The 14,628-nt window shown below is 30.6% G+C and overlaps 2 protein-coding genes across 2 annotated transcripts; both read left to right on the forward strand.

Moving 5' to 3' along the window:
• The first annotated feature begins 23 nt into the window (after window positions 1-23).
• On the forward strand, window positions 24-5,408 carry LOC113517665 (cuticle protein 16.5-like). Its single transcript, XM_052899040.1, has 4 exons — window positions 24-85; window positions 252-642; window positions 3,759-3,853; window positions 4,895-5,408. The coding sequence occupies exons 1-4, from the start codon at window positions 74-76 to the stop codon at window positions 5,327-5,329; spliced, it is 933 nt and encodes a 310-aa protein (XP_052755000.1). The 5' UTR covers window positions 24-73; the 3' UTR covers window positions 5,330-5,408.
• A 2,430-nt stretch (window positions 5,409-7,838) lies between these two features.
• Window positions 7,839-8,995, forward strand: LOC128201593 (cuticle protein 19.8-like). The gene is made up of 2 exons (XM_052899020.1): window positions 7,839-7,927; window positions 8,597-8,995. The coding sequence occupies exons 1-2, from the start codon at window positions 7,916-7,918 to the stop codon at window positions 8,903-8,905; spliced, it is 321 nt and encodes a 106-aa protein (XP_052754980.1). The 5' UTR covers window positions 7,839-7,915; the 3' UTR covers window positions 8,906-8,995.
• The last annotated feature ends 5,633 nt before the right edge of the window (window positions 8,996-14,628 follow it).

Consider the following 14,628-nt stretch of genomic DNA (forward strand, 5'->3'; position numbering starts at 1 on the left):
TGCCCCTATAAAATAAATGCTGATGATCAGTTAATATCACTCAGATACGACGATCTGAAAATAAACTACAACCATGTACAAACTGGTAAGTTTTTATACCACCCATACAATTGATAATTTAAAAAATTATATAAAAATTAGTCGTGCTTAATTTAAATGTTTATTAAAATAAGTGTAATATAATATAGCGACAAAATATATAAACATGGAAAAAGCAATTTAAACTTTTAATATTAACCAATTTCTTTTAGGCTATCATTGCCGCTATTCTGGGGCTAACCGCCGCCAAACCCGATTACGTGGCATATTCATCACCCGCTGTAGTTAGCGCACCGGCCGCCGTTGCTGCAGCTGTACCTGCTGCTGTGCCAGTCGCACCGACAGTGCGTGTTGCCGCCCCAGTCGTCCCCGTAGCCGCTCCAGCCGTTTCCGTTGCCGCCCCAGCTGTATCAGTTGCCGCCCCAGCCGTTTCTGTTGCGGCTCCGGCTGTTCCTGTTGCGGCTCCAGCTGTTCCTGTCGCACCCGCAGTACGCGTTGCCACCCCAGCAGTAACTTACAGTGCCCCTATCGCACCCGTTGCCTATTCTGCTGCCGCTCCTGTTGCGTATGGTTATGATGCTTACCCATATTACTGGAAGAGACGTTAAAATATTTACTAAAAAAATATTTGTACTATAACACTGTACATTGATTTGCTAATTCAAAGTCTTGCTCTGAACTTAAGTCTGTAATCTGGATCTGGAATAAAACATGAAATAAATTTATCTGCTATATTGTAATTAATGTATTTTATTAATTTCTTATTTAATTTTTTCTCTGAACTACCCCAAAAGTTACACGGTATAATATTGAAATATCACCGAAATTACATCTCATTGTAGGTATATGTATGTAGTATTTCATATAATAATATAACAATAACTATAAAAAAATTTCATCGCATCCTATGATGATAAACGTTACGATGCATTACAAAATTCCAGTATCTACTCTTCGTAATAAATTTTACTTAAACCCAATCACATGATTCTTGATTTTAATACCAAATACCATTAATTGATTACTGACTCTATCGTATATCGTTTCATGATGACACCATCATCATATTAGCCGTTACCTGTCCACTGCTGAACATTAACCTCCCTCATAGATTGCCATAAGAAACGGTACTAAGCCACCTGCATCTATTAACTTCCTGCAATGTACTTGAGGTCATCACTCCATCTAATGGGGGTCGTCCTACATTGTGTTTGCCCGTACAAATTTGCTACTTTCTTACTTATACATATAATATTCTATATTATACATCATTACATATATCCTTCGGGCTATATCGGTCACTTAGTTTTTTTTTATGCAACTTAGAACGACAAATAAGCTGACGGCCCAACCGATTGAAAGTGGTAACCGTCGCCTATAGACATGAGCAGTACCATGTACATAACAGAGTATACTGTTTCACTCATGATACTCTCCATGTGTTGCCATTCCTGAGGACTCAGATGTTATTTCTCTGTACCCTGTAAATTCACTGCCATATCCGACCTTTCAAACCGAAACACAACCATGCAAACACAACTGCTTTACGGTAGAAACACGAATGGTTCTTTTGCGGTTATCCTTATTTTGGATTCTGTCATGCAAAGAAACTCCGAGCTTAGCTCTCTTCGTAGTTCACATAAATAAATTAAAGCTTTTGTAAACGGGCAACTGTATAGGACCATGTTTCGATTCCATAGGTAAACGCACTAGCAACACACACTGGTTAAAAATCTTCGTCTTTAAACGTTGAGATAATTTGGAAAAAAATGAATGTAAGTAAAATATATTATATTTCAACCTAATTATATTTTAGCAAAATCTCGAAAAATACTAATACAGAATACAGAGACCCATACTTAGACCTTCAGGAGTAGTAATGCAAGGCAGTGACAGATATATGTATCGTGGTCACATAATATTTTAGCATGTCCTCGGCACTATGAATATTATAATTTTATTGATCCTAAATGTACATTAACCATTTAAAATATGGCTATGGTTCAAAATGATTGCGATTTGGGTGTCACCGTTGATGATAAATAATTTTGGATAAACACATCATTAACATATTATTTTTTAACTGTTCACTGCAGAACATAAGTTTCCCCATAAGGCGGGCTTTGCCAATAGTTGCCACGCTTGGCAGGCGGATTGGCAACCGCAGTTAGGCTGGAGATGTTTCAAGATGAGCACTGCTGCCCATCCCTCGCCCTTCCTTAGTCGCCTCTTATGACACCCACGGGAAAGGAAGGGTTGGCCTATTTTCTGCCGAAACCATACGGGATAAAGACAGGTAATATTAATTCTAAAGTGAATATCAAAACTTAAAATTTTATATTTAATTTATGCAGTCATCTAAGATATACCAAATACGTAACTGTCAATATAAAATATACAACACAAGCATCGAAAGAATTGAAAAAGTTTCTAGTTATTTACATTATCAAACTCATTAAAAGCTGCCTGATTACGAACAATGTTTTAAATGTTGTCAACACTTTCTTTCAATCACTTGAATTCAGACGAAATGTCAATGACATTTTCTATTTATTAAAAACTATTTGTATACATACTCTATATGCTAAGTTAAAATATAACCTGCTCGTGTATCAAATTTCATTCAAATCCGATTAGTAATTTTTACCTGAAAGATTAACAAACATCCATTCGTTTATCCTTCAATAGAAATTTTCACGTTTATAGTTTTTAATAATAGAATTGCTAACGGATCAATCTATTCCTGGACCTTTTATCTAAATTAAATATTCCTGTAGACTCATTATAGAAGTTCCAGATTATGACCTTTATTAGGTGTAATACACAATAACATGAATTTTAGATAGATAAAGAATTGATTCGCATTAATTACAACACACAAATAACAACAGACATATATAAATATACACAAGAAAAAAGATATAAAATAATAAAAAATAAGATATTTTTTTCTTTTCATGCGTGTGCTTCAGTAACACAAAATGTTCACAACACAGTTTATTACTTTGCTCTGAAAAGAGCAAAACACAAATATATAAACAAAATTCATTTTTAATACGACTATACAAAACTTTTTATAGCCACTTAAATAAATTCAATATAACGGTTGTCTTCAAATATATTACACCTTTAGTAACTTCTTAATATGATCAACAATTTCCTTCGACTTCCTTTTTAAACACACACACAGTTTTATTACACTTTAAAGTATACTAATCCTGATAAAATTATTATGACACTAACATGTAGTGCTGTCTATCTTTTGTAAAAAGAATAAAATAAACACGAATTTCCGAACAAATTAAACTTATTATTTCTCTTAAAAGAAAGAGATTTACCATAGATTTTTTTATATAAATTACAGGCACATGGAATTTAACTGAAAACTATTATTTATGTAAATAATCTTTTCACTTAAATATATTACTAAAAGCAGATACTATTAAAAATTTGGGATATCTTTACATTTGTATAATATTTAGAGCTAATAAACCAAATATATAGTTAATCTGTTTGTTTCTAGCCACTATAATCGTCATTCAATGTGAATATCCTTTTTGTTAAAATGCAAATAGGACGAGTTTATGTTTAAATGACAAAAAATTAGATTATATTATATAATTTATGCATTTCTCGGCCTACGTACAAATATAAGCGATTTGAACCTTAAGTCAAAACGATTAAGATTAGTTTTAACTCTTCTTAACACCACATAAAAGAAAGAGTCCGGTTTGTCCGTGTTCCTATAAAAATCAACGACTATGAGGAATCTAACATCATTCAGTTCGACGGTCTGAAAGCATACAACAACCATGTACAAACTGGTGAGTTATATTCAGCAGATATAATATTTATAAAGTGTGAAAACGAAATGTTTAGCATCCTTTTAAAATAGTTTTCTTCCAATGAAGCTGATTTTTTTTTTGTAAGACATGTGTACAAAAACGACAAAAGAATATCAGGCTCCTATACTAATATTATTCTTACAATCAACTGTCAATTTAATATGAACAGTTAAACACTTTTTAGTTGTATCTACTTTACGTTTTTTTTTTTTTATATAAAATATTTAATTTTACTAACAGAGTCTTTCCTTAAAAGTAAATATATAAAAGAAGAATCTTTTATATTCCTCCGGCTGCTTTAACTAAATATCGTGGCCAGTTGTCGACAAGAAAAAAAAAACTACGTAATAACAAATAACAATTGCTGAAGAAGATATTTTGTTTTTGTTAAATAAGTAATTGTCCACTGAAAATTCATAACAGTATAGTTGCATGAGAAATTTATTTTTTGCTTCAATTAATAAATCAGATATTATATTAAAATAATATTGTTAGTAATTATCATGTGTCAAAATAACTACTTTCAGTTTTAGATGTTGCTATTTAACGTATTTTTTTTTTGTGGTTACCAAAAAAAAAACAATATCTTATTTATTTATGTAAATATTATAATTTTCCACTTCCTTCCATTAATTATGAGACACTTATCTTAAAATATTAATCTTAATTTCAACTAATTAATGTAAATTGATGCAATTGGGTTTAGTGAGTTATGTGCGAGATAAAATAGATAAGTTTTGTTCGCTTTATACCATTATATTCATATTCGTAATTTTTTAACAACTCTCTTTATTTAGATTTAAATCTATTTCAAAATTAAGTTGATTCGTGTTATAATCTTCTATTTTGTAATTTTAACAAACTATAAATATGCTCTACTTTGTGTTATTTATTTAATATAATATGTATAAATATAATTAATAAGAAAATGAATCAAATAACATCAAGGTTTATAGAATGTTGCCTATATAATTTCATTGTTTATATAAAATAATTAACTTTAATTACAGTTATTCGTTGCTGCCATTCTGGGTATTGCCGCCGCCAAGCCTGGCATCTTGGCGCCCGTGGCATACACTTCATCTGTGGCATATTCTGCCCCAGCGGTATCTGTCGCTGCCCCAGCAGTACCAGTAGCAGCGCCAGCTGTCCCCATCGCCACACCAGCAGTGCGAGTCGCCACTCCTGCAGTGTCGGTAGCCGCTCCAGCCATTCCTGTTGCCGCTCCAGCAGTGCCCGTCGCTACTCCCGCTCTTCGTATCGCCGCCCCAGCAGTCGCCACTCCAGCTGTTGCCGCTCCAGCTGTTGCTGCCTCAGCTATCACTTACTCTGCCCCAGCATACCAACCATTGGCTTACTCAAACTACGCCGCACCGTACTCATATGCCTACGATTATGGATATGGCATTGACGCTTACCCATCTTACTACTGGAAGAAACGTTAAATATTATTATTATTGAATTCCGTAAACAGGCTACCAAAATGTACAAAAAATTATAATAAATTACTACTTAATACTATTACTGTTTAGTATTTATTTTAGAAATCCATTATTTCTTTTGTAACTAGGATACCTATATAGTCATCATTCTATAAACCTTGATGTTATTTGATTCATTTTTTCATTAATCATTTCTTATTTTCATTACATCTTTTATAAATACAATAATTTGGATAATAATTTGATAAGTGTGAAAATTATTCTAAAAATTTAATCAAGTTCACACGTCTTGACCTGACCACTTTATTTTACATAATTCTACAGTTTGTTATGATTGCTATTTAAATTAATTATACGTAAATATTAATTTAAAAGAGTAAGCACTATACAAAAGAACAAAATAATACTTTTGGACACTTATTATATACAAATAAAAATTCATTAATATTACATGGCTGGATACGATTTCTTCCTATAAAAGAAAGATATTAACTTATTATTATAACTGTAGTCAAGCGGATTATAAGATTATATTTCTAGTTTACTCTAGTCTTTTTACATTTTAAACTAGTGCAAGAGTAGAAAAACTAGAAATATAATAATATAAACTTTATTTTTCTAATCACTTCTAGACATCTTAAGAATGGATCTTAGTAGTAATACATTTTATTTTTACTATCGAAATATGTTCATTAACTGATTCAATAAGTAGCCAATGTCCTCCTACGTACTAACTTATATACCAAGGTGGAAAAGAATTGTTAATAATGAGGACTAATGCCCCCATTGCTAACAAGCCTTGTCAGGTCGACCTCCAGGCGTTTTTTTTTTGCATTCATCGCATTCGTCAGAATGGGCTAATTGACCTGCTTTCATGCTCATCTCTCACTGGTATCACGCCAACGTATACCGATAGTGCAGGCGGGGTTACTATTTCATTATCCATTAAAAAAAATATAAATGTCAAACTTCATAACAATTAGTTAAGCTATTTGCAAGTTAACAAACAAACTCACTTTTACATTTATGATCTTAGTAAATATTATTAATATGACCAAAAATCAGTTCATATTAATTGATTAATTATAATAATATGTCCTTTCCGACCGGGTGATTTGATCGTCAGTTTTATCGCCATCGACTTTCAAACATAGAATACATAAATATAAATTTATAATTATTATGTACAAAGTCCAGAAAAATGTTACATAACATTTTTGTTAACATTTACATGCAAAATATTATGTATGTAATGCGAAATATAAAATAACTTTGCATAAATTACTAGGGTTTGATACAAGTATTCAACACAAAAATATCTGTTGGTAACAATATTTGACATAATGTACATACGTTCATTATGTTTAATTTACAAAATAAATATTTTATTATTAGATAATAATACTAGGTATTTCATACCAATTTAAGTGTGAATATTCTCCCTCCCTACGATACCCTCATTACGGTAAAAAAACTGTATATGTATATTAAATTACAATTTTCAAAAAGCTTTACTTGAAGAAATTATATTAAAAAATAAATCCACTCATGTATCACTAAGTAATGCAATTATTCCATCATGGTTAATTTCTAGTAAACTGACTTGCTTTCATTCTCACCTAGTACCCCCTAATACCCTGCCTGCGTAAACCAATGATAACAATACAAGGTTACCTCTTAATTTACATTCAATTAAGTAAATCAAACGATCAATTCCAAGAATCCTGTGTCCAGGCGATCCATATTTATAGACAACTCTATCATCATCATCTTCCTACCCTTATCCCAATTATTATTTAAGGTCGGCGTAATATGTTGTTATCCATATTACAAAAAGATTTGGCTTATAGTTTTACAATCGGCCGCCTGCCTGACGTCAATCCTCTTTGTGAACAACAAGATATAGACAACTCTATATGGGTAGTAAATACTGATGTACATAAACCAATTTCAGATATACATGTACACCACATTCATTTAAAAATGCTCTGTTTAAATAATAATATTATAATAATTAAACAATTAGCCACAGATTATGTCTCAAAATTATCACTGTATTATCACTACACAGTATAAAACAAAGTCGCAGTCGCTGTCTGTCCGTCCCTATGTATGCTTAAATCTTTAAAACTACACAACGGATTTTGAAGCGGTTTTTTTTTAATAGATAAAGTTAAAGATTAAGTGATTTAAGAGGAAGGTTTATATGTATAATACATGCATAATATTCTAGAGAAACACTGATAAATTTAGAAATTTCTAATGTGATGTAATGTAATGTGTAACCGTGCGAAGCCGGGGCAGGTCGCTAGTGTGATATTTTTTTTTCATTGTAAACATCTGTCTGTCCAGTTACTTCTTTTTTTATCTAGCGTAACCTTGAAAACCTCTTTATGCAAAATTAAGTCTAATATTCAAAATTCTAACAACATTGAAAAAAAAATTAAATATAGACCGTGAAACAAGTCATTAAGGACTGTTTTATCAATATTCAAGAATAAAGTAAACTTATCTGTGATCATATATATATTGCTCATGACATACGATCTGTATCATTCTGTTTCCAGAATTTGACAGACAAACGCAACCATGTACAAACTGGTAAGTAAAAAATAATATAATGTTATATACGTAGTGAATTATCTATCAACTAAGTTACTTTCGTTTTATTCAAAGAATTTTTACGCAGCTTAGAACGGTATATTTTCCGTCAATAATAGTCTTAAAGATATCAAATGATGAAAAATACTGCACACAAAGAAAATATAGATATTTAAAAATATGTTGTTTTAAAATAAATAAGCTGGACTGACTAGATGTTTTAACAGAATTTAAAAAAAAAAAATGTACTCGGGTACTACTTGTATCTATAATTGCATTTCCATATAATCACACCATTATGTTAAATTCTTAATTCCTTGTGAATACATCACTACGAACTAACTGACTTGACTTATTTTTCACCTTCCATGGTACCTCGTCTTTATAAACCAAGAGCACAGATATGTTTACCGTTCTTATAACATCTATGAAAAACATTTTTAAAAAATAAAACAAAATTTATAAACAATCCTTGTATTCGAAAATGTCAATAATTTAACTTTCCAACAATTTAGCAGCTATCGAAGATATTTTCTTTTTATTTAAAATTCAGATAATTTGTAGATATTTTCACTTGAAGACATGATGATGATGACATGAGAAGATTGAAGGTAAATATTAATCACATCTATTATTTTAATTTAATATTTTAATTGTTATAAATTGCAGTTCGTCTTAGCTGCCGTCCTCGGACTCGCCGCTGCTAAACCCGGTATCTATGGCTACTCTGCACCAGCTGTAGTTGCCGCCCCAGCACTGGCTGCTGTCGCCGCTCCCGCCATCGCCGCCCCCGCCATTGCCGCTTCCGCCATTGCCGCTCCCGCAGTCGCCGCTCCACTAGCCGTTGCCGCTCCAGCCGTCGCCCCCCTTGCCTACTCTAGCTACGCTGCCGCCCCTATCGCTTCCCTCGGATATAGCGCTGGTCTCGGATATAGCACTGGTCTCGGTTACAGTGGTCTTGGATACTGGAAGAAATGAAAATTCTAGTCCCAAACCAATTCAAATGGTCATTTGATTCTAAACATACCAATATTTATGCCATAAAATAAATTGTTTTCATAGTCGAAACCTTGTTTTATTAATTTATTTTCTAAAATAATTATTTTTCTAGGTTAATCTGTTAAATAGATTAAATATATATATATATATATATATATATATATATATATATATATATATATATATATATATATATATATATATATATATATATATATATATATATATATATATATATATATACTACTACAAATTAAATAATTAAAATCTTAATCATGAATTCAGTATCAAGTTTAATTATGCACTTACTCTTCCAGATGCTAATCTGGAATAGTAAATGTAAAATTGCTAATCTGCAAGAATAAACGTAAAATTACATTTCATATTAAGTTTTTGTTTTCGGCAGAGAAGAAATTCATACGAGTATATCTTACTTTTATGAATTTATTTTACTACATTAAATATGATGCATTAAAAATTTGAGTCAACTCGAATTTTTAAAAAATTAAAGAGTGTTTTAAGAGCCGTGACATCATTATAATTATTAATTTGAAATAATATGTTATTTTAAACTAGGTGTTTTCGCAATTTTACTCTCGGGTTCATTACATAACATACTCGTAATCTGTCATTTTATTATATAAAGAATTTCTGTGCACTACTTAATTTATCTAAACTGCAAGCAAGTCATTAAGCTTTGATCGTACGTCGATCAATCAGTCAATCAGTAGTTAGTTATTCCTTTTATACGTATAGTTGATGATAATAAAAACTATAAAACACTAAATTTGACGGAATATCATTATATTGCCATTTTTAACAAGGTCGGCTTGTTAATTCGAAAGACGATACTGTGCCCGGCTAGATTATTTAAAATCGGTAAATACATTATAATCAAGATGAACTAGTTATTAACGACTACCGTAAAATCAAAAATAGAATTGTGTAGGTTACGCTCTTGTTTTGATTTTATTTAAATGGTTATCTTATACTGTCAAGATTGTCTATACCAAATGTTTAAAATTGTAGACATAACTTGCTGCCCGAGTTTTGTATTTTTGATCTCGATAATATGTTTTCCCGTAATAAAAAGTACTCTTAATGTTATTCCTTGTTAACATCTTAAGTTATCACCACACAAAATGTTATTTACATATCATTTAGTAACGGTTTTTGTAGAAAAAAATACAAACATTGTCTAATTATAGTTTTAATATATGTATATGTATTCACAGACGAGAAAACAAAATTAAATAACAGAAGATTGTGTTCCAATAAAATAATCTACTTAAATTGTGGAAAAATCTATTATTTTGATTTTAAAACTAAATTACGAAGATATTTTAATAAAATTTCTGTAAGACCAATCTGTAAGTATATCCTTAGGAACAACGAAACAAATTTTCCATATTACAAAGTACCAAACATAAAAAAATACAACCGAATTGACAACCCCTTTTTTTTGAAGTCATATGAAAATGTCACATTATTTTCTCTTTCATGCCTAATAGTGTGTTAGTGACGAATACTACAACGATATATGCGAAAAATGCGAATGTCCTCCAATATTTTACAAATCTTGACTCAGCCATTGGATCTAGTTTTGGTACATCCGCCTTACGATAGTAAATAGAGCAAAGAATAGATTATTTATGATCTCTTGGGACATTAATAATATATATGATTACGTAGTCATGTTGTACGTAAAGAAACAAGTATTGGTAGCGTATAAAACTAGATATACCTACTTAGAAAAACACTTGTTGACATGTACCAAATGAATGACAGGCTGATTTACCAACTCACAGGCTAAGCCATAAAGATTAGAAACTTAAAATTTTGAATATTCTAAAAATTACTTTTATAAATTAAATGTACATTGAGAAAAAGAAGAATTTCCTAAAATTCTTATTTAAACAGCAGATAAATAAATAGTACTATGCGACTGAACGCGTAATAAAAACGTAATTATAAATATGTGTATTTCTATTATATATAATTTATTTTATTTATTCTCTTGCGGTGACTCATTTTATTTTAAATACACTATCAAGACTTAACACGACGAAAATTGCAGGTAAATAGTACCTATATACCTGATTTTTATTGCTGACGTTTCATTTTCATTTAATTATTTTCTCAGTTTTATCAGCTTGAATCTTAATATTTAACCAAATATTAAAACAAATATTTGTCAGCTAAACAATACAATTTTACTCGTAAACTTCACAATTTACTATACAGCTATGTTTGGCGTTAATTTTGGATTATATAAATGACATTTTTATTCAGTCTTTAAAGGTTCAGAAACTTTGAGTAGGTAATTATGCTTTTTATTATAAGTCTATAACAAAATTAATTATATTAATATAATAATATGACATATGTAAGGGAAAACCGGGAGACTTGCCCAGGTAGGAGAGTTGAACCATCTTTCAAAATTGTATTTAAACTTAGCTTTAACGAAACGTCAATACGATCATTAGTCACATGCGGTCTGATCATGGCTGTTTTCTTTAGCAATGAAAATTTAAAATATGATTATGTTGTTTCGGAGTAATTTTTTTTTTATTTAAGTATCTTTCTGATTGCTGTCATATTTACTGAGGTACGTATTGTGTGTTATTATTTTTATATAACCAGATAAATACGGTTTGACGTGTGCTAAGTGATTTTTCTCTACGATCAGAGGTTTTTATATTCTATAAGCTAAATGCAAAATTAATGTGAGCAAGAGAGTTGCACCAGGGTGAATGCGGGAGACATGCTCAGTGGTTCAAATTTCCCTTTGTAGTAGTTTCATTTAAATGATTTTTTTTGTTTGTTTTAATTTTATATTTTTTATTTACAGTACCTACTTATACAATGCCCTTTCAATACAAGCCTCTTAAAAATGCTCATAAACAAAAACAATACACAAAAACGGAGTTGGAAAATGTCATACATAAAATTAAGAAAGGATTACTATTAGAATTTCAAACAATCAAAAATTTGAAACAAGTAGGCCGTATGTTCCCGGAATAGAATAGGCCATCCCTTCTTTTCTCGTGGGTGGCGCGAATGGCGATTAAGAGAGGGCAAGGGATGGGCAGCAGCGTCCCTTGCTCAACAATGGACCGTTAAGGGCTAATATGATAATGCTATAGATAGAAGTATATTAAAATGATACAAATTAGATAAACATAAAATTCATGAGTTTGTAGAAAAAAATTATTCAGTATAAAGCATCCGAAGAAAACTTCTTGTTAATTATTCATTATCATGTAGTTAAAATATTAACAAAGACTGATAATTACAAAGTTTGATAATATGTTATCTGAATTAATGTTAGTAATTACGTTAAACGTGTTTCAACCGTGAAGCAGTTGTGTTTGCAGGGCTGTGTTCCGGTTTGAAGGGTGGGATATGGCGTGAGTTTACTGGGTACAGAGGAATAACACCTGAGTCCTCAGGAATGGCAACGCATGGGGGGGTATCATGGACAAAACAGTATACTCTGTTATGTCCATGGTACTGCTCATGTCTATAGGCGACGGTTATCACTTTCCATCAGGTGGGCCGTCAGCTTGTATGACATTCTAAGTTGTATAAAAATTTTTTTTTGAGAAAGATATAAAATAAAAAAGTATATTAATCTACTGATACTGATAATTGACAGCAAATTATTAGAAATAAGTTAATAATAAAAACAAAAATAAATAAGTACTAACATGTTTGTTTAAAAAGGTTATAATTGTTATTTTGTTTATTTTAGAACATTTTGTTACTAAAAATACGAAATTTTTTCCCTTTTTGCTTTTTATTTTCTAAGAGTACTAAGAGCAAGTTAATAAAATTATGATGCATATTGAAAATGTTTTTTTTTTACCAAAAATAGTAAGCTCAACCCTCTCCATAACCCGGTTCAAGTATCCCAACGGGTGGGGAGACTTGACTCATATCTTATTTTTTATTAAAACGGTAATTAAATTTTATCGCATGTTATATTGAAATAATTAAAATTATGTACAAATGTACCTACTAAAGTAAGGTACCTCAAAAATGTGTAATTGATTCTCTAAACTCAATAAACAAGAAATTATGATGTTATTTGTAAAAAGCGGTTCTACTCTCCCATACTACCCCTATACTTATCTAATATTTTTGCTTATCTTATCAATAAATAGAAAAAGACATTAAGTTCATCATATATACATATTTTACTGTGTGCAAAAGAATAAATAAATAAAATATTAATCAAAATAGACGGTTTTTAACAATAGCAGGCAACCTAAGACATTGATAAAGTAGATGAAGATTCGGTAATATGAGAAAGAAAGAACGAAACAACTACATAAATATTTGAAACAGTGTCAGTTTTTATACAAAAGGATAACCATTTTACACCATTATGGTGAGTGTCAAGCGACTATACGACCCGCCTGATGATACCACTAACCGCTATATAACACTAACCGCAGCCTATATATGAATTTCGTATATGGGCATTACTTGCGCGTACCAACATAACCTAAACTTACCTAAACCTAGATCGTAAAATAAACTCTATCGATTTAAAATGGAATTATTAACGTAGGATTCAGAATTTACAAAGATATTGCATATTATTTGTACAAATAATTAAAGATTATATGCCAAAAAAACCGACTTTAATTATAAAAGAACCAGTTATTTTGATCTAAAAATTAAACTATTAACTACTAATATCAGTTTATTGATAAAATTTCTATAGGACTAATCTGTAAGTATGCCCTTTCAGATAAACAAGATTTTCCAGATCGGTCTAGAACTGAGAGAGTTATGAGGTAACAAACATAAAAAAAATACAACTGAATTCTGATTTCCATTTAATAAAACCGACAAGGCTAATAAAATATAGGCCCCACTTTCACATGTTTTCGTTTCAGAGTTTACTATCCTGTATTTATTTTAAGTTTGGTAATATATCAACCTTATTAATGTCTTATCCTAACTTATTATTATAAAAGTGAAAGTGAGTTTGTTTGTTTGTTACGCTAACTCAACGTCTTAACCAATCACTATGAAATTTGGTACATATGTGTAAAGGATTCAGGCTACTTTTTATCTCAGTCATGCGGACAAAGTCGCAGTAAAAGCCAGTTTATATTATATTACGATTGCGATAATTTTTAACAATGGATAAATGATTGGGTGTTACTCATTCACACAAAAACGACTGAACGGATTAAAATGAAATTGTTTGCACGAGTAGGTTGTTACCTATCTTAATAGATAGGATACTTTATACACTTATTTACGCTGCTGTGAGATAATAACTAGCTGATAGTTTAAATATGAATGTGAGTTTACTATTTTTTGACATCTTAACTGCTCAAACAATGATCCCGAAGTTTGGAATACACATACTATTTGGAAATAGATTTTATTACGGTCAATCAAAATATCATGATTACACCGAACTACAGCCCTTACAATTTATGTTTAGTTAATAATTTATTAACAGTATTGACTTCGATCGACCGTACTTACTAAGTGACTTTCATTTCTGGTTGTGGTTTATGGGCAAATTTGTTTATTAACCTTGAAAATAAAAAATAAATTAGGCGTATTTTAAAATTGTAATCCACATTGTTTATTAAAAGTTTAATTTCAAACCTTGAGTTGTTGTAATAAAGGTCAGTTTGTAAGTAAAACAGTTACTACATGTGAAATTAATGCTG

This window comes from Galleria mellonella, unplaced genomic scaffold (assembly GCF_026898425.1).
Source record: "Galleria mellonella isolate WM207_F2 unplaced genomic scaffold, CSIRO_AGI_GalMel_v1 utg55, whole genome shotgun sequence".
Taxonomy (NCBI): Eukaryota; Metazoa; Arthropoda; class Insecta; order Lepidoptera; family Pyralidae; genus Galleria; species Galleria mellonella.

What these genes read in the sequence shown, in the direction of transcription:
- LOC113517665 (XM_052899040.1), top strand. An exon ending in CCCATATTACTGGAAGAGAC is followed by an intron (nt 643 to 3,758) that starts GTTAAAATATTT and finishes ACCACATAAAAG; the next exon opens with AAAGAGTCCGGTTTGTCCGT. An exon ending in TGAAAGCATACAACAACCAT is followed by an intron (nt 3,854 to 4,894) that starts GTACAAACTGGT and finishes CTTTAATTACAG; the next exon opens with TTATTCGTTGCTGCCATTCT.